General features: G+C 48.9%; 4 protein-coding genes and 6 non-coding genes across 10 annotated transcripts in view; 7 read left to right on the top strand and 3 right to left on the bottom strand.

Moving 5' to 3' along the window:
* Positions 1-649, top strand: part of PFAS (phosphoribosylformylglycinamidine synthase) — a 38,197-nt gene extending 37,548 nt beyond the window's left edge. The window contains exon 28 of the mRNA XM_060256196.1: positions 21-649. Coding sequence (XP_060112179.1) covers positions 21-343 — 323 coding nt within the window. The 3' untranslated portion in view covers positions 344-649. The remainder of the gene's footprint in view (positions 1-20) is intronic.
* Positions 650-3,898: 3,249 nt separating this feature from the next.
* TRNAI-AAU (transfer RNA isoleucine (anticodon AAU)) lies at positions 3,899-3,972 on the top strand. The gene has a single exon. It is a non-coding gene; the product is annotated as a tRNA-Ile (tRNA).
* A 432-nt stretch (positions 3,973-4,404) lies between these two features.
* Positions 4,405-4,477, bottom strand: TRNAV-UAC (transfer RNA valine (anticodon UAC)). Its single transcript has one exon. It is a non-coding gene; the product is annotated as a tRNA-Val (tRNA).
* A 725-nt stretch (positions 4,478-5,202) lies between these two features.
* Positions 5,203-5,284, top strand: TRNAS-GCU (transfer RNA serine (anticodon GCU)). Its single transcript has one exon. It is a non-coding gene; the product is annotated as a tRNA-Ser (tRNA).
* A 1,067-nt stretch (positions 5,285-6,351) lies between these two features.
* Positions 6,352-6,423, top strand: TRNAM-CAU (transfer RNA methionine (anticodon CAU)). The gene has a single exon. It is a non-coding gene; the product is annotated as a tRNA-Met (tRNA).
* Positions 6,424-7,277: 854 nt separating this feature from the next.
* Positions 7,278-7,360, top strand: TRNAL-CAG (transfer RNA leucine (anticodon CAG)). Its single transcript has one exon. It is a non-coding gene; the product is annotated as a tRNA-Leu (tRNA).
* A 1,400-nt stretch (positions 7,361-8,760) lies between these two features.
* On the bottom strand, positions 8,761-9,284 carry LOC132584334 (histone H3). The gene has a single exon (XM_060256198.1). The coding sequence runs from the start codon at positions 9,236-9,238 to the stop codon at positions 8,828-8,830; it is 411 nt and encodes a 136-aa protein (XP_060112181.1). The 5' UTR covers positions 9,239-9,284; the 3' UTR covers positions 8,761-8,827.
* A 1,123-nt stretch (positions 9,285-10,407) lies between these two features.
* LOC132584335 (histone H2A type 2-C-like) lies at positions 10,408-10,986 on the bottom strand. The gene has a single exon (XM_060256199.1). It carries the CDS (start codon positions 10,850-10,852, stop codon positions 10,463-10,465), a length of 390 nt encoding a protein of 129 aa, XP_060112182.1. The 5' UTR covers positions 10,853-10,986; the 3' UTR covers positions 10,408-10,462.
* A 175-nt stretch (positions 10,987-11,161) lies between these two features.
* On the top strand, positions 11,162-11,787 carry LOC132582932 (histone H2B 1/2/3/4/6). The gene has a single exon (XM_060254591.1). The coding sequence runs from the start codon at positions 11,350-11,352 to the stop codon at positions 11,728-11,730; it is 381 nt and encodes a 126-aa protein (XP_060110574.1). The 5' UTR covers positions 11,162-11,349; the 3' UTR covers positions 11,731-11,787.
* Positions 11,788-12,573: 786 nt separating this feature from the next.
* On the top strand, positions 12,574-12,647 carry TRNAI-AAU (transfer RNA isoleucine (anticodon AAU)). The gene has a single exon. It is a non-coding gene; the product is annotated as a tRNA-Ile (tRNA).
* Positions 12,648-17,669: the final 5,022 nt, after the last annotated feature.

The raw sequence follows: 17,669 nt of genomic DNA, 5'->3' as shown, positions 1-17,669 counted from the left end.
CTTTTTCCTCCTCCGATCAGGTCGGATGCAGTTTCGCTCAACTGAAATCCTCGATCGCATGCGCTCCGCCCGGCTGGTCCCGCTACGCTATGTGGACGATCAGGGGCAGCCGACTGAGGAGTACCCTCTGAATCCCAATGGGTCTCCCCTGGGCATCGCAGGCGTTTGTTCCCCTGATGGACGCCACTTGGCCATGATGCCTCACCCTGAGCGTTGCGTCCTTCCCTGGCAGTGGCCGTGGATGCCGAGCTCTTGGCGCCAGTCGCTGAGGGTTTCCCCCTGGCTACGCATGTTCCAGAATGCCTGCGAATGGTGCTTGCGTTACCCCGAAGGCCAACCTTGACCACATCTTCCCAAGCCCTCTCTGCCCTTTCGATGTTGCTTTGATGCACCTCCTCAAATAAGCTGCTCTTTCCCTTTAATTAAAAGCTGTGCTGGACCAGATAATCTTATCACAATCCCTTGGCTGTACTGTTGTCCTCACTCAGAGTCAGAGTTTTGAGAGAACAAGGACGGGTGCAGTACTTCCGCTGACCACAGGAGGTCGACATTGTGCAGCGAGGAACAAGATTGTGTTTTTCTCATGGTAGAGCCTCACGGGACCAATGCAATTTCTAAAGTGCCAATAAAAGTTTACTAACTTCGGAAATGTGTGTGGTTGTGTGTGAGTCTTCCCAGCTTGGGGTGGGAGAAGATGCCTAGTAGCTATGGGGTATTTGGGATTGTTATTGTCTATATGTGTTGGGTGGTTACTGAATCCCCGGATGCTGAGGAGGATAGGGAAGACGGAGATAACAACAGAAGATTTTTTTTTACCTGACCTCCCAACTCCTCTGGTGTTTATAGTTAGCAGCAAATCTTATGCTAGATGCTGGGGCTGTGTGATTAATAGCTTATGTGGTTCTAGCCCAGGGGTAAGGAACGTTGGCTCTCCAGATGTTTTTTTTTGCCTACAACTCCCATCAGCCCCAGCCATTGGCCATGCTGGCTGGGGCTGATGGGAATTGTAGGCAAAAAATATCTGGAGAGCCAACGTTCGCTCCCCCTGTAATCTAGCCTGTCTGTCACGATTCTGTTTTCCAACAACCTGGAACTTTCTTCCTTATAATCTACACCTTAATTGTTATAGCATCAAAGATGATCAGAATCCTAGAACCATAGAGGTAGAAGGGACCTCAAAGTCATCTCATCCAACCTCCTTCACAATGCAGGAAATTCACCTCCCCCCTACACATGCCCCGATTCCATGCCCAGAAGATTGGGAGGGGGGAGGGGAGAGAACCCCCAGGATCTCTGGCCAAACTGGCCTGAAGAAAAATTGTTTCCTGACTGCAAAGTGGTGGTCAGCATTTCCCTGTTGTTGTTCAGTTGCACAGTCGAGTCCGACTCTTTGCGACCTCATGGACCAAGTCACGCCAGGCCCTCCTGTCTTCTACCATCCTCCGAAGTCTGTTGAAATTTGTGTTTGTTACATCAGTAATGCTGTCCGGCCATCTCCTCTTTTGCCGTCCCCTTCTTCTTTTGCCTTCTGTCTTTCCCAGCATCAGGGGCTTCTCCAGTGAGTGCTCCCTTCTCATTTGGTGCCCAAAGGATTTGAGCTTCAGCATCTGACCTTCCAGGGAACAGTCTGGGTTGATTTCCTTTAGGACTGACTGATTTGATCTTCTTGCAGTCCAAGGGACTCTCAAGATTCTTCTCCAGCACCACAGCCCGAAAGCATCTGTTCTTCTGCATCTATTTTCTCTCTCTCCCAGGATGGAGTAGTTTACAAATTGAAATTAAGTGCTTAGTTCTCATGGCCCTTTTTAAAGCATTTCCCTAATCGTGTTAAAAAAGGGCCATGAGAACTAAGCACGGAATTTTAATTTGTAAACAAGGATCTGCTCCATCCTGGGAGAGAGAAAAAGGAACACATCCAGGCCTACAAAGAAACATAAGATCTGTCTGCTAAGGCAGGTAATGATGTAATTTGAGAATGGGAAATGCAAAGTGTTGGATTCAACATAGGCTTCTCTCCCCTCACTGATGGCAGCCATCGCTTTGGGGGGCAGGGAGACCCCCAGCATCAATGCGTGGGTCCAGCTGGAGGTCTGCCATGGAAGGGCGAAGTGAGTGAAAGTCACTGCCTGTTGCCTTAGCAGAAATCTGTCCCTGGATTCAACCCCGTTTTGGTGTAAGATGCCGTGAATGAACCACATTCCAAAGAGGTAACCAGTTGGGATTCATGCAAGTCTTTTTGCTTATAACTTTGGGCACCGCAGCGTTCCAGATGGTTAGCTGGGTTAGTCGGTTGTCGCAAAAATAAAATAAAATTGGCTCGGACTGAGACCAAGAAATAGCCTGCCACAGCTCCAAGTGCGAACCAATCCTGGATAATATTTTTCTCGCATATGTCACGGCTGGGAAATCTTTCCTCGGAAGGTATCCCCCGACCTCAATCAACATCAATGGATCACTTAAACTGAAATACAAGCTCATGGATCAGATCTTCCAACAAGCCCAGATGCCATCTTGGTTCAGAGATATGCTTGAGCATCAATCAAGCCATCTGGGCTGGGGCTTCTTGGCTTGCTCAGCCTCCAGGATTCAATACGTGCCTTATGTCAACAATGCCCTTCTGCTCTCTCTAGAACAAGCAGGGCAGGCAGTACGTAAAAGGAAACAAATAAATAAATGCAAATCTGACATTTAGGTGAACAAAAATCACAATAAATGGTGGGGAAATATTTCATAATGTAAGAGAAGCCGTGTTGGGTCAGGCCAATGGCCCATCGAGTCACACTGTGGCCAAAAAACCAGGCACCATCAGGAGGCCCATCAGTGGAGCCAGGATGCTAGAAGCCCCCCCACTGTGCCCCCCAAGCACCAAGAAGATAAAGCATCACTGCCCCAGACAGAGAGTTCCATCAATATGCTGTGGCTAATAGCCACTGATGGACCTCTGCTCCATATGTTGATCCTCTTGAAGCCACCTATGCTTGCAGCGGCCACCACCTCCTGTGGCAGTGAATCCCATGCGTTAATCACCCTTTGGGTGAAGAAGGACTTCCTTTTATGAGTTCTGACTTGACTGCTCGGCAATTTCATTGAGTGCTGGCGAGTTCTTGTATTGTGAGAAAGGGAGAAAAGGACTTCTTTCTCGACTTTCTTCTCTATCCCATGCATGATCTACGAAGACACCGTTTCTGTTCTCCAAGTTGCCACCTTTCCATGCAAGAACATCAAAGGGAGATGGCAGTGTGAAATGGCTACATCTTTTAAATGCCTTCTCTCCACTGGAAATAATGAAGGATAGGGGCACCTTCTTTGGAGGCTCATAGCATTCGACCCCCTGGTCCAAACCTTTTGAAACTTGGTGGGTGTTTTGAGGAGAGGCACTGCATGATATGCAGAAAATTTGGCGCTTCTATCTCAAAAAACAGCCCCTCCCCCAGAGCCCCAGATACCCATGGATCAATTCTTCATTATATTCTATGGGAATTGGTCTCCCTAGGGGATAATGTACTGCTGAGCAGACATTGCCCCCTCCCCCCACTTTCTGATAACCCTGAAGCGGGGGGAGGGCCTCCAAACCGGGGGATTCCCTGCTCCCACCTGGGGATTGGCAATCCTAAATTAGCACCCCCCACATCCCAAATTGACTGTTAGATTTGCAACTGAGAAAGGAAAAGTAGAGGCAGCCCTTTAGCAATGATGGCCTCTTCTCAGTCTGTAGTCAAAGAGCCCGAGTGTGAATATACAGAACGGCGCCTAAGCAAGACTTCGGTGGGACACACCCGGCCCAACAGTCTCGGGAAGCCTCGCTGCATCGAAGAGGTGAAGAAGCCACTGCATTTTGCTGCAGAGAATTCAAGAAGAAGTTGAGTCACATGCTCTGCTTCAAACAGGGATTTCAGCCGGCCGGTTAGCTCAGTTGGTTAGAGCGTGGTGCTAATAACGCCAAGGTCGCGGGTTCGATCCCCGTACGGGCCAGAAATGTTTTTCCTCCACTTTTTCCACCCCCCCGTTTTTAAATGCCATTTCTTTCTTAGGAAGCGAGAATGGATAGCATTGTCCTCTTCAAAAACGAAGAACTCCCCAAAGTGCCATCTGCTTATTCACTCACCCTCCGCTTCTACTCACCCCCCCTCTAATATGTCAGTCAATTTAACTTGACGTTCAAATAAAGGAGTCCCCCCCGCCCCCGGCTCTCATTGATTTGGTTTGTTCCTTTTAAAGTTCCTATTTTTTGAATTTCTTGTTGAGAGGTAAAATTCTAGCCACACTGTGTTCTGTTGTTTCTAAAAAACTTGTGGTTTAGATTGAACAAGCCTCTTTCCCCCACGCAGTTCCCGACATACCAAACAGGGCAGCGTCTTCAGAATCACTTCTCGGGGATCCCGGGAGAGAAAAGTGTCACCTTACTGGTTCCACTGGGGCTCGAACCCAGGACCTTCTACGTGTAAAGCAGACGTGATAACCACTACACTATGGAACCCTTGGGTGACCTGCGGTCTTCATTTTTTTAAAAAAGGTTTAAGACTGTGAGTTTCCATCTTTTAAATAAGATCAGGGATGGCCAAACTGTGGCTCGGGAGCCACATGGGGCTCTTTCACACATGGCTTGTGGCTCTTGAAGCCCCGGCACTGGCCAGTTTACAGAAGGCATTTCTCTTTAAATCACTTCTCCAAGCCAAGCCAGTCGGCAGCTTGGAGAATGCATTTAAAGTTAAAAGTTGTTTTCTTTCCACCTTTCCTTCCCTCTCCCCTCCCCATCTATTTTCCTTCCTTCCTTCCTTCCTTCCTTCCTTCCTTCCTTCCTTCCTTCCTTCCTTCCTTCCTTCCTTCCTTCCTTCCTTCCTTCCTTCCTTCCCTCCCTCAGACATTTATTCTATGTGGCTCTTACGTTAAGCAAGTTTGGCCACCCCTGAATTAGATCTTGTTTTCCCTCTGTTGCTGAACCCAGCCAGACTTCACACAAACCTAACACCCAATTTGCACATGTCTAAAGAGAAGGAAATGATAGAATGGCCAGCACCCAGAAACTGGAAGATCATGGACTTTCAAGTTTTAGAATGCTCTCCTATGTACCACTTTTCTACATTCTGTTTTGGGCTTGTGTTCATCTGGGTAAAAGGAATGAAGACAATACAAACACATTATTCACTAACATTGCAAAGGATACATCTGTATTGGGCTCGAAGACAAATCTAGAACCATATAGACGAGGTGGCCGAGTGGTTAAGGCGATGGACTGCTAATCCATTGTGCTCTGCACGCGTGGGTTCGAATCCCACCTTCGTCGAAATTCTTTATTTTTTTCCCCTACCCGCTCTTTGACTCAGTTTTTCCGCTAGACGATATCTTTCTTTTCTATCGGTCCCTTCCACCCTTCTTGTTCTACTTAGCCTGATAAAGGTCACAGAATAATGACCAGGATTTTGCTTCCTAATGTAGTTTCGTGGCAAGACAGTTCGCTCATTAGGCGATAACTGTGTCCCCCTGGAGATTCTACAAGACCAAGAAGTGCCTTTTTAAAAAAGGTAGTCCCCTGTGCAAGCACCAGTCGTTTCCGACGCTGAGTCAAAGGGGTGAAAGAAAATGCCATTTTCAGAATATTCGACTCCACATCCATCCTCCTAGCTACGCTTTACCTACCGCTGAGTTTATTAGGAGAAGACACAATCATGCATCCATATGAAGAGCTACTGGGTCAGGAATTTTGGAAATGATACCAGATTAGAGAATCTTTCAATTCAGGGACTCACGCCAGATCAGAGAATCTCCCACGCCAGATCAGAGAATCTCTCAGAGCCAGCTAAAAGGGCCTCTGTCCTTTGAACCCAATCTTGAGTTCAGACAGATTCAGATGGGTAGCTGTTTTGGTCTGAAGCAACAGAAAAAAATTTCAGACCAGTGGTACCTTTAAGACCCGCAAAGTTTTATTCTGAGTATAAGCTTTTGTGGTCTGAAAGGTGCCACTGGACTCAAACCTCGTTCTTGAGCTCAGGCAATACACAAACAACCCTCACACACCAACGGAGCGTAAAATTATGGCTCCCTTGCAAAGACTAGTTTGCAAGCCGAGGGAAGCCAGAGATCGCATTATGAAGATCCACCTGAGTGAAAACAGACTGTCTGTCCATTCTAGCGCCGCCTAGTCGTCCTGTTGTATCCGCCGGCTGTCACTCGTCTTTCCAACACTTGGTAACCCGTGAATATTGAGGCACACTGATAAAGACGAAACCCAGCTGTTATAGCCAAAACGTTTGAACAGAGCAGAAAGACACACTAGGAAAACAAATGGCATCACAGAAGACAGAAAGACAGTCAGCGGTTTCGAAAGCTTACATTAGACGGTTGAACTCAACAAGCAGAGTGGCGCAGCGGAAGCGTGCTGGGCCCATAACCCAGAGGTCGATGGATCGAAACCATCCTCTGCTAAGTATGTATTTTTATGTATATAAAACGTATTTTTAAAATATATGCAAGATTAATAAATACTGGAGAAAGGAATGTTTTAGCAATTCTGGGGAAGGAATGCATTATCGTTACTGAAAGCGGTTTAAAAAATCGGCATAATCTCTCCCATCCCCCTTTTCACGGATATTTGAGATAAAACCTCTAGCAAAAGGATCCTCTTCCTTCAGACCTCCCGCTCAGCAAACAGGAACGATTTACAGATCCAGAGCTCGTTTAAGCAGCAAGCCCAGCGGGCTGGGAAGGAGACAGTGCCCTGGTCACACATTCACCCCCCCTCCGCACACACACACACCATCTTTGATTCATGAAGGATCAAAGGGATGAAAGAAAGGCGCTTACCACGGAACCATGGCTTCTGAGAAGCCGGATTCATATATTTCCCGCAAAGATATACAGCACATTTTTGGCGCCCTAAAAGCTAACGTAGTAGGAGTCTGTATTTATTACTATTATTTTCATAACATGTGCCAGTACTGAACCTCAGTACTGGGGCGGGGGGGATATCTTTGAGGGTTGGGGGGGATGGGGAGAGATCTATCATCATCATCATTATTTCGTAAAGCAAAATATTGCGCCCCCTCGTGGCCGATTTGAGCTTCCGCTTTCATTGAGGAAAAAAAAAACAAGATCCAGAGGATTGGAGAGCAGCTGGCGCGGAAAGATTAAGTTATTGTTGCTGAAACCAATTCATGCCGGCGTGTTTGCTTGTATTCAATACTCTCACCAGCAACTACTATAAAGATAATTGAAGATGAGAAGGACAGAGAAGGGTACGCAGAGCTACAATTTCAGAGCAGGAAATAAATACACAAGTAGTCAGGATGGCCGAGCGGTCTAAGGCGCTGCGTTCAGGTCGCAGTCTCCCCTGGAGGCGTGGGTTCGAATCCCACTTCTGACATTCAATGTTTTTGGCTTCAGGACTGGTTTTTACAGAAGCCGAAAGGAAATGTGATTGCAAGAAACTGGGCAAAGACTCAAGCTGCCTTACCCAGAGTATAATTTCTATGCAGGTCCAGCAAATGCCTCCATATCAGATACCTTACAGAAAAGCTCTGCAAAAACCCTACATTTTTGTTCGTGTAAACAGTGTTTCCCAAAGTGGGTGATATTGCCCCCTGGGGGGCACTGGAACGATCCAGGGGGGCTGTAGTAGCCTTGTGTGCCATTGGAGAGCGGTGAATAAAAATAAGGGGGCGCAAGCATAAAGGGAGGGGAGGAGAGGAGAGGGTGGTAGGTGTCAAAATGTCACGTTTCTGGGAGATATCCAGAATTTCTAATTTAGAGAAAAATTCCCATTAACATAGAGGGTTCCTTGTTTTCTGCTACTTAGTGCAAATTCACCCAATTAGACTAGTAATGAGGACCAGAACTCCTTGCACTTAAAATATAAGAAGGTTGCAGTTTATGTACAAGACAGAAAAAAAATAGAGGCGTACAGACAAACAAGAAACACAGAAACAAAAAAACCTTACTAGCTGTCCTAGCCAATATTTGCTACAGCTAGCAGCTTCTCAAGTTTCTCTATCAGCAATACAGTTCAAGTCAGGACAGTGGAAGCATTGAGGCAATTGCACAGACTTCTCTGAAGAGTTCCAACCTGCAGCTTTCTCCTCACAAGGTTCCCTGCAGAGCATCAAGCTCCTTGCAGTCCTCTGGTTACCAGGTGGTTGCTTCTGTTGGTTTTAGCCAAATGAAATGCCCCAGACACAAGTGTCTTCTGCAGCAGCAGTGCGTGGGAGTAGGCAGGGTAGGCGGCCGTCTGAGGCACCAGCCTGCCAGCGGGTGCTGCTGGGTATCCCCTTACTCCCCCTTCCCATGTGGCACAATGTCGCCAGCCAGCAGGCAAGCCAAGAGCCGCTTTTCTTTGCAGGGCAAACGTTGCTTGTGCTTGTTGGAGACTTCCAACGAAGCCTCCAAAGAGAGCCCAATTTTACCTCAAATTTTAGGTTGAAAGCAGCTGGGTGGCAGCACCTTCCCATTGCACTAGTCAGAGCTGATGAGCGCAATGGGAAGGTGCCGCCCACCCAGCCACTTCAACCCGAAAGCAACGGGCAGCAGTAAAACGGGGCACTCTTCGCTGGCTTCCTTTGAAGCCTCTGACCAGCACAGACGTTTGTCCTGTGAAGAAAAGTGGCGGTGTGGCAACACTTGTGTGTGCCGCCCTGGGCTCTTTGCTCGCCTGCTGGCTGATGTCATCACCGGTGTGCAAACCTAGATATTTCCCCTCCCGCACTCTAGACCAAATCTCACCAACAACACGGACTTCTAGAGGCACAGCTCTTTTCTTGGAGAAAGTGGGTGGCTCTGAAAAGAGCCTTTGGGGTGTGTCGACGCGGCTTCTTCCTCCCTCCCTCCCTCGGTCCGTTCAAGCCCTCTCTCCGCGGATGCGGCGGGCCAGCTGGATGTCCTTGGGCATGATGGTGACGCGCTTGGCGTGGATGGCGCACAGGTTGGTGTCCTCGAAGAGGCCCACCAGGTAGGCCTCGCTGGCCTCCTGCAGGGCCATGACGGCCGAGCTCTGGAAGCGCAGGTCGGTCTTGAAGTCCTGCGCGATCTCGCGCACCAGGCGCTGGAAGGGCAGCTTGCGGATCAGCAGCTCGGTGGACTTCTGGTAGCGGCGGATCTCGCGCAGGGCCACGGTGCCCGGGCGGTAGCGGTGCGGCTTCTTCACGCCCCCCGTGGCCGGCGCGCTCTTGCGGGCAGCCTTGGTGGCCAGCTGCTTGCGCGGCGCCTTCCCGCCCGTCGACTTGCGCGCCGTCTGTTTTGTGCGGGCCATGTCGCCTCCAGAGCCTTCCGAACTTCTCTCGCCAAAAGAAAAAGAGAAAATGGGAAAAGAGCGCCGCTGGCCCAGTTTTTATAGCCACAACTCATGTCCTGATTGGATGAGTCAGTCCACTGTTGCAGGATTTGAATTTCCCGGGCTGGACACCGATTGGGTGGAAATTACATCACCCTTTCCCTCCATGCTTTGTCTCCTAGAGAGACGCAGGTGGAGTAAGGGAGGGAGGAGGGATTTCCCTTGGCGCTGCTTTGAGCGCGTAGGGTCTGCGCCGAAACAACTTTGGCCATGTTGACCTGGGATTGTCCTTTCTAGGACTGAAGTAGCAATATAAACCTGAAGAAATTAGCTGATTTCGACTCGGGCCACTATATTTGCCAAAGAAGAGAAGCTAAAACTCGTGGTGGTGTTTGGAGTGCGGCGATTTAATGTGAAGTTAAATGGTTGTGTTACTCGATTGTGCGACTGAATAACAAAAAGTTGCGTTAGTGGATGACGAACAAAAGCTATAAGCACGATTTCTCTTTTACCGACAAGAAAAGACTTGTCGGTGAGCACAAACTTTCGACTTCATCAAAAGGCTTAACATGTTGGATATTAATTTTTTGAAGTCTCCCACAATAGCAGTTTTAATAAAATTCATGTATGGGCTTAAGGAATAGAAGGGGATGGTCCAGGATTTCACCTGATCTCATCAGATCTCGGAAGATATAGGCAGGGTCGACCCTAGTTAGTATTTGGTTGGGAGACTACCAAAGAAAGGCTAGGGTCAAACGCAGAGGCAGGCAAAAACAAACCAGCTGTCCCTCTCTTGCCGTAAGTGGCTGGCGGGAAATTTGAAAACCCCGCCCTGACAGACCAATGGCTGACTAACCTCCATAGACGTCCCCCACTAGCTGCTAAAGGTTGTATTCTTCTAAATCGCGAAAATCATTGGTAAGCGTAGCTAAAAACCATTTTTAAACTTCCTACACCATGATTGTTTTCGAAAACCCTTACTTGGCTAAGAGCATTCCAAGTATTGCACAGTTCAGTTAAAAAAAAACCCCTACATTTAAACAAGTCACCAAGTTAATACTCAGAACGATCTGTGTTGTTGGGATTATATATCAAGCCAATAGGACATTTAGAATTGGGCGACAAAAGCTCTCTTTTGGATGTTTTGGGTGGCTCTTAAAAGAGCCTTTGGGTTGTGAACAGTTAATGCAAAACGTGCTTCGTTTATTTCCCCTTGGCCTTGTGGCTCTCGGTCTTCTTGGGCAGGAGGACTGCCTGGATGTTGGGCAGGACGCCGCCCTGGGCGATGGTGACTTTGCCCAGGAGTTTGTTGAGCTCCTCGTCGTTGCGGATGGCCAGCTGCAAGTGGCGGGGGATGATGCGGGTCTTCTTGTTGTCGCGGGCGGCGTTGCCGGCCAGCTCCAGGATCTCGGCCGTCAGGTACTCCAGCACCGCCGCCAAGTAGACGGGCGCCCCGGCTCCCACCCGCTCCGCATAGTTGCCTTTGCGCAGCAGACGGTGGACACGACCTACGGGGAACTGCAGCCCGGCCCGGGAAGAGCGAGTCTTTGCCTTGGCTCTGGCTTTGCCTCCTTGCTTGCCGCGTCCAGACATCTTCGAAAGCTAAAAAGCTTCAAACGCTCAAAACAAAGCTAACAAAGCGCAAAAACTTGCAGTGAGCGCTGAACAGGCAACCGTGCCTTTTATTCATTCCAAGAGCTCACAGTCACGACTTTCTATTGGCTGAATGTCACAGATGCTCTTCGCCAACCAATAGACTAAGTAGTTTTCTCCAGCGACCAATAGCCATCTAGCGCTGTTAGTGCCAGCCAATGGGAACGGCGGAGTTAGAATTCGCTAATTTGCATGGCATGAAAGCAATATTTTTTTATTTATTTATAACGTCACCCCAGAGTCGGAAACGACTGGTGCTTGCACAAGGGGACCTTTCCTAAGCATGGGAAAGGCACGTCTTCTTAGTCAGCCAATAGAAATCGAGAGTTTCCGATCCCTCATTAGCATGTCAGCCCTATAAATAGGAGCAGCGCGAAGCGAGCAGGTTACTCTTATCCGTTCTGTTGTTTTGTAGTTAGTGACGGTTTTCTGCAGCCATGCCCGAGCCAGCCAAGTCTGCGCCGGCGCCCAAGAAGGGCTCCAAGAAAGCGGTGACCAAGACGCAGAAGAAGGGCGACAAGAAGCGCAAGAAGAGCCGCAAGGAGAGCTACTCCATCTACGTGTACAAGGTGCTGAAGCAGGTGCACCCGGACACGGGCATCTCCTCCAAGGCCATGAGCATCATGAACTCCTTCGTCAACGACATCTTCGAGCGCATCGCCGGCGAAGCCTCCCGCCTGGCCCACTACAACAAGCGCTCCACCATCACCTCCCGCGAGATCCAGACCGCCGTGCGCCTCCTGCTGCCCGGGGAGCTGGCCAAGCACGCCGTCTCCGAAGGCACCAAGGCCGTCACCAAGTACACCAGCTCCAAGTGAAAAGGGGGAAGGGATCCAAAGCCCTCTTCGAAACCCAAAGGCTCTTTTAAGAGCCACCCACTTTCTCTGCAAAAGAGCTGCAATTGCAGAACGTTTACAAGCAAGCTTTCGACTGAAACTTTTGTATCTTTGGTTTTTTTTTTTTAAATATCAATTTCAGTTTATGCCTTCTGGATACTTTTGCGACTTCTATCTGGACAACGTGCTTCAAGTATTGAGCCTCTTGGTAAGGTAGCTCATGTTGAAAGGGGAAGTAACTTGGTTGGCTTCACATCAGTCTACTGAAACGTAGATCAGCTCGTGTTACCATAAACGGAAACGTCGCTAGAAAAAGTTATACTTTGTAATAACCACGAGTCTTAGGCTTCGGGAGGGGTTGGGCTCCGCTTTATAAATCCGCTCTGCTGAATGAGGTTATGGGGGGTGGGGGTGGGGAGTGCAATGAAATTTGGCTGATGCAGATAATTCTACCCAAGTTTGCTTTCTGCATATGTATTTGCTTTCCTCGCTCACAACCAGGAATGGGGCTACTCAACCTTAGTCTCCTCCCCCCCCCCCCCTTTAGCCAGCCCGACTGAACGAGAGGCACATAAAAGTAAAATGTCTGTTAGATGATCCTGAAAAAGCACGATCCAATATTTGTGGAAATGCATGTTGGGGAAAGCCCAACCAAGTCCCCCGGGTTGACTTTTCCAGTACAAATTGAGAGACGCTCCGCGGCAGATGGTAGCTGGAAAGACAGACGTTCACGGCCTGACTCTGGCGATTCTGTACGGTCTGTCAAACGTGGGAAGCAAATTACTTCGGGGTTATTAAAAAGGGGAGGGGGGAGCGTTCACAGTCGGCCGGTTAGCTCAGTTGGTTAGAGCGTGGTGCTAATAACGCCAAGGTCGCGGGTTCGATCCCCGTACGGGCCACAAGTTTATATTTTGTTTTCACCGCTTTGCATCCCGGTTGTTCGGAAACCCCACCTTGGTGGATTCTGGCGACAAGCTGCTAGAATCCTTTCGAGGAGAGGACCCTGGTGTGCGCTTGCTCTACAGCTTTCAAACAGTTATGGCCTCCAGGATCCCTCTTCTAGCTTTGACATTTCCTTGCGTCGTCTTAGGGTAGCTGCTGATGGCTTTTTTTTTTTTGTTTTGCTTTTAGTGTGCATCTAACACCCAGAAACTCAAAGTGAAATGTGTGGGTGGGATGCAACTCTGAGCAATCATCTTTGCAGTTTGAGAAATTCAAGGGTAAAACATGGTTAGCTCTCTCCGGGTTTCTGGTGGTATTGCTTCTTTATCTTTGCTGTGGTATGTGGAATATGTGGTAGAAAAATGACTTGTTTTTTTTTTAAGTTTGCAACTTTGTTTCAACCAGTGTTCCCTCTAAGTCGTTAGCAGCTAGCTCACAGATTTTTAACCACCAGCTCACACATTTTTATCTTAGCTCAGGAAGGATGATCCCCAGAGCACAATAATTTATGCGGTAATTCACAATTGTAATGCCAGTAACTCACAACTTTAATACCAGTAGCTCACAAAGTAGAATTTTTGCTCGCAAGACTCTGCAGCTTAGCGGAACATTGGTCCGAACCGAGGGTTTTGTAGCAAAATAGGTGGTGGAGCTCATTAGCATAACTCATTAGCATATGCCGCCCCCCCTTCCCAGCCCAAAGTGACCCAATGCAAGAAAAGAGAGCCCTGGGTGAGCGAGGCCTGCTTGGACTGGCTAGAGATCCAGCCAGCCCAAACAGGCTTCACTCTCCTGCCCCCCCCTCAGTCAAAAGGCCAGCAAGTCCTCTATTGCTCAAAATTACATAGGTGGAGAAAGGGTGCCGTGGGCTTCTCCAGGGGCCAATGAGGGCTGCTGGGGGTGTGGCAAAGCCCCTGGTGGCTGGCTGGCTGCCCACTCTCCTAATCCAGGGATTGTTATGCAGCTGCACCTACTACTCAATGGGCAAGGTGGGTGGGGAGGAAGAGGGGGAACCCTCAGAAAGGTTCAGGAGCTGCGCTGCTGTGAGCTCCTGCTGAATCTGAGGCCTGGTCTGAACCAACCTAAGCGGTCAGGGAACAGAGAGAGGCAGACATAAGAAAGCAGAGCTGGGAGGGACTGCAAGGTTTCTCTAGTAGTCCAACCCCATATGCAGTGCAGGAAATCCACTCCCTAAGTAACCCCCCCCCCCAAGTCCAGAAGAAGGGGGAAAAGGCCTTCCAGGATCCCTGGACCAATCTGGCCTGGAGAAAAATTCCTTCCTGACCCCAAAGTGGCCATCAGCATTTCCCTGGGTGTGTAAGAAAGGACCACAAGAACCAAACACGGATGCAGCTCTTCTTGCCCTCCCTCTCATGATCTGCCCTTCAGGAGCATTAATTTATTCCTGCACTGAATCCAGCAATGATTTCATTTGCTTCTGTTTTTCCAGCTTTCTCAGGACAGGGCTTAAAAACAACTGTGACCCATTTCTGTGCTGTGACTGGGTGGAAGTCCAGTTCCATAGCCTTTTGCATGCCATTACGAAAGGACCTGTGGGAGAAATGGCATGCACTCGTGCTGCTGCAATGTGCACAAAATAGCTCTGGCTGTAAACCAATAGGAAACAACAATGTCAGCCAACCACCTGCTATAAATAACCATCCATAGCCAAGCCTTTTTGTCTTAAGGGTATTTATAAAGGGAGCAGAACTGGAATGCGTTTCACTGTGTACTGTACAGGTCAGGGGTGGCCAAACTGTGGCTCGGGAGCCATATGTGGTTCTTTCACACTTATTGTGTGGCTCTCGAAGCCCCCCGCCCCATTGGCCAGCTTGGAAAAGGCATTTGTCTCTTTAAATCACTTCAAGCCAAGCCAGCTGGTGGCTTGGAGAATGCAATTAAAGTTAAAGTTGCTTTCTTTCCACCTCTCCATCCCTCCCCCATTTATTTTCCTTCCTGCCGGTACCTTCCCACACTTCACTTAGACCCATGATTGCGTCTTCTCCTCTGCTGCCGACAGGAACAGCTCCCTGCCCTCCTCTGACAGCCCTTCAAAGACTTCAAGAGGGCAATCATGTTTCCCCTCAACTGCCTCTTCTCCAGACTGTGCATTCCCAGGTTCCTCAACTTTTCCTTATAGGGCTTAGTCTCCGATCCCCTGATCATCCTGGTTGCTTTCTTCTGCCCCCTCTCCCTTCTGTCTGCATCCTTTTTGAAGCAAGGCTCCAAGAACTGCACATATTACTCCAGGTGGGGAGTTCTGTGTCCCTGTTTTAATAGTGTTAGACCAGGGGTGGGGAACCTATTTTCTGCCAAGGGCCATTTGGATATTTAGAACGTCATTCACGGGCCATACAAAATTATCAACTTAAAAAAACAGTGCTCTGCCAAGAGAGACCGATTCAGGCTGGCAAAATTAATGCAAATAATTATTTTTTCTATTTGAAGTCATGTGGGGATAGCCTAATTTGGCGCACTCCCCCACCCCACCCTCTGGCCTGCCACTGTAGGCAAATGCCTAGATCCAAGGGGTTTTTTTGTAGAAAAAGCCCAGCAGGAACTCATTAGCATATTAGACCACATCTCCTAATATTAGCATATTAGGCCACACCATCTGGGATAATCAAGTGCAAATTGCACTGGTGGTAGCTGGCTCCCACCCCCCCCCCCCCACCCCTCCCTCCCTTAATTCGGCAACTGCAGCTGCTCCCAGTAGACCTTTAAAAGCACCCACATACCCCAGCAGCAGCCCTTCACAATACCCACCACGCAGGCTCCCCGAGGGCCAGACCAAGTGAGCTCAAGGGCCTGACGTTCCCCACCCCTGTGTTAGACCGTATGCTTCAAAAGCTTGTTTTAATGTTGTTGGTTTTTTTGGTTGTTCACTGCTGGGGAGGACCCTAGGCAGGGTGAGAAGGTGGCATAGAAATGAAGAAGAAGAAAATATTGGATTTATATCCCACCCTCCACCCTGAATCTCAGAGCGGCTCACAATCTCTTTTATCTTCCTCCCCCACAACAAACACCCTGTGAGGTGGGTGGGGCTGGAGAGGGCTCTCACAGAAGCTGCCCTTTCAAGGACAACCTCTGCCAGAGCTATGGCTGACCCAAGGCCATTCCAGCAGCTGCAAGTGGAGGAGTGGGGAATCAAACCCGGTTCTCCCAGATAAGAGTCTGGGCACTTAACTACGACACCAAATTGGTTCTCAATAACATCAGAAATTATTTATGGCAGGTGTTAATGTCTTCTAGTTTTTCACCCTAGTCCTCCTGCATTGTCTTTTGAGAAATTCCTGGGGATTTTGGTGGTTGATCCTGTGGATGGTGAGCTCTGGGGAGGAGAGGTGCCTCAGTGGCTTATAAGAACATAAGAGAAGCCATGTTGGGTCAGGCCACTGGCCCATCCAGTTCAACACAGTGGCCAAAAAAACAGGCACCATCAGGAGGTCCACCAGTGGAGCCAGGACACTAGAAGCCCTCCCACTGTGCCCCCCCCCAAGCACCAAGAATACAGAGCATCACTGCCCTAGATAGAGGATTCCATCAATATGCTGTGGCTAATAGCCACTGATGGACCTCTGCTCCATATGCTTATCCAATTCCCTCTTGAAGCTGTCTGTGCTTGCAGCTGCCACCACCTCCTGTGGCAGTGAATTCCATGTGTTAATCACCCTTTGGGTGAAGAAGGGCTTCCTTTTATCCATTCTAACCGGACTGCTCAGCAATTTCTTTGAATGCCCACGAATTCTTGTATTGTGAGAAAGGGAGAAAAGTACTTTTAGAACAGAGACAACCCTCTGAAGCAGCTATTTTATCCAGAGGAACTGCTCTCTGTTATCTGGAGATCAATTGGAATTCTGGGAGCCCCCCAGGTACCACCTGGAGGTTGGCAACCTTAGTTGGATACATTTTGCTGCCTGGTTGCTTTAAAAAGCACATTTTGTTACCCCCCCTGGAGTCTCAGCGAGAAAGAACAATAGAGTTACGCAGCCATCTGACGAAGCTGTGTTTCTTGAAAGCTTATGCTGAAAATAAAATTTGTTCGTCTTAAAGCTGCTACTGAACTCTTTACTATTTTTGCAGCAACAGACTAACACGGCTTACTCCTCCGAATCATTTATGGTAACCCCATCCATGGGCTGTTCCAGGCAAGAACATAAGGGAAGCCATGTTGGGTCAGGCTAATGGCCCATCCAGCCCAACACTCTGTGTCACACAGTGGCCAAAAAAACAGGCGCCATCAGGAGGTCCAGCAGTGGGGCCAGGACACTAGAAGCCCTCCCACTGTTGCCCCCTCAAGCACCAAGAATACAGAGCATCACTGCCTCAGACAGAGAGTTCCATCTCTAAGAACGTAAGAGAAGCCATGTTGGATCAGGCCAGTGGCCCATCCAGTCCAACACTCTGTGTCACATAAGAACATCAGAGAAGCCATGTTGGATCAGGCCAATGGCCCATCCAGTCCAACACTCTGTGTCACATAAGAGAAGCCATGTTGGATCAGGCCAATGGCCCATCCAGTCCAACACTCTGTGTCACACAGTGGCCAAAAACTCCAGATGCCATCAGGAGGTCCAGCAGTGGGGCCAGGACACTAGAAGCCCTCCCACTGTTCCCCCACTCCACCAAGATCAGCAGAGGTGGTTTGCGATTGCCTTCTCCTGTGTAACAATCCCATTCTTCTTCCTTCTTCTTCAACTTGCTTCCTTTTAGCGCGGCATCATTGCATTTTATATACCAGGAGTGGCCAACGGTAGCTCTCCAGAGGTTTTTTTTGCCTACAACTCCCATCAGTCCCAGCCATTGGCCATGCTGGCTGGGGCTGATGGGAGTTGTAGGCAAAAAAACATCTGGAGAGCTACCGATGGCCACCCCTGTTATATACACTTCCCCAAATAAATAACACAACCATTATTTATCGAGTGACCTTTACACCCCACAGCTCTTAACCACAGTGGCTCATGAGGCAGCTTCCAGTA

Source organism: Heteronotia binoei, chromosome 15 (genome assembly GCF_032191835.1).
Source record: "Heteronotia binoei isolate CCM8104 ecotype False Entrance Well chromosome 15, APGP_CSIRO_Hbin_v1, whole genome shotgun sequence".
Classification (NCBI taxonomy): domain Eukaryota; kingdom Metazoa; phylum Chordata; class Lepidosauria; order Squamata; family Gekkonidae; genus Heteronotia; species Heteronotia binoei.
Note: the sequence above shows the minus strand (reverse complement) of the source record. Positions and strands in the feature narration are given on the sequence as shown.

Coding starts and splice junctions, on each gene's coding strand:
- LOC132584335 (XM_060256199.1), bottom strand. CDS start 10,852: ATGTCTGGACGCGGCAAGCAAGGAGGCAAAGCCAGAGCCAAGGCAAAG.
- LOC132582932 (XM_060254591.1), top strand. CDS start 11,350: ATGCCCGAGCCAGCCAAGTCTGCGCCGGCGCCCAAGAAGGGCTCCAAG.
- LOC132584334 (XM_060256198.1), bottom strand. CDS start 9,238: ATGGCCCGCACAAAACAGACGGCGCGCAAGTCGACGGGCGGGAAGGCG.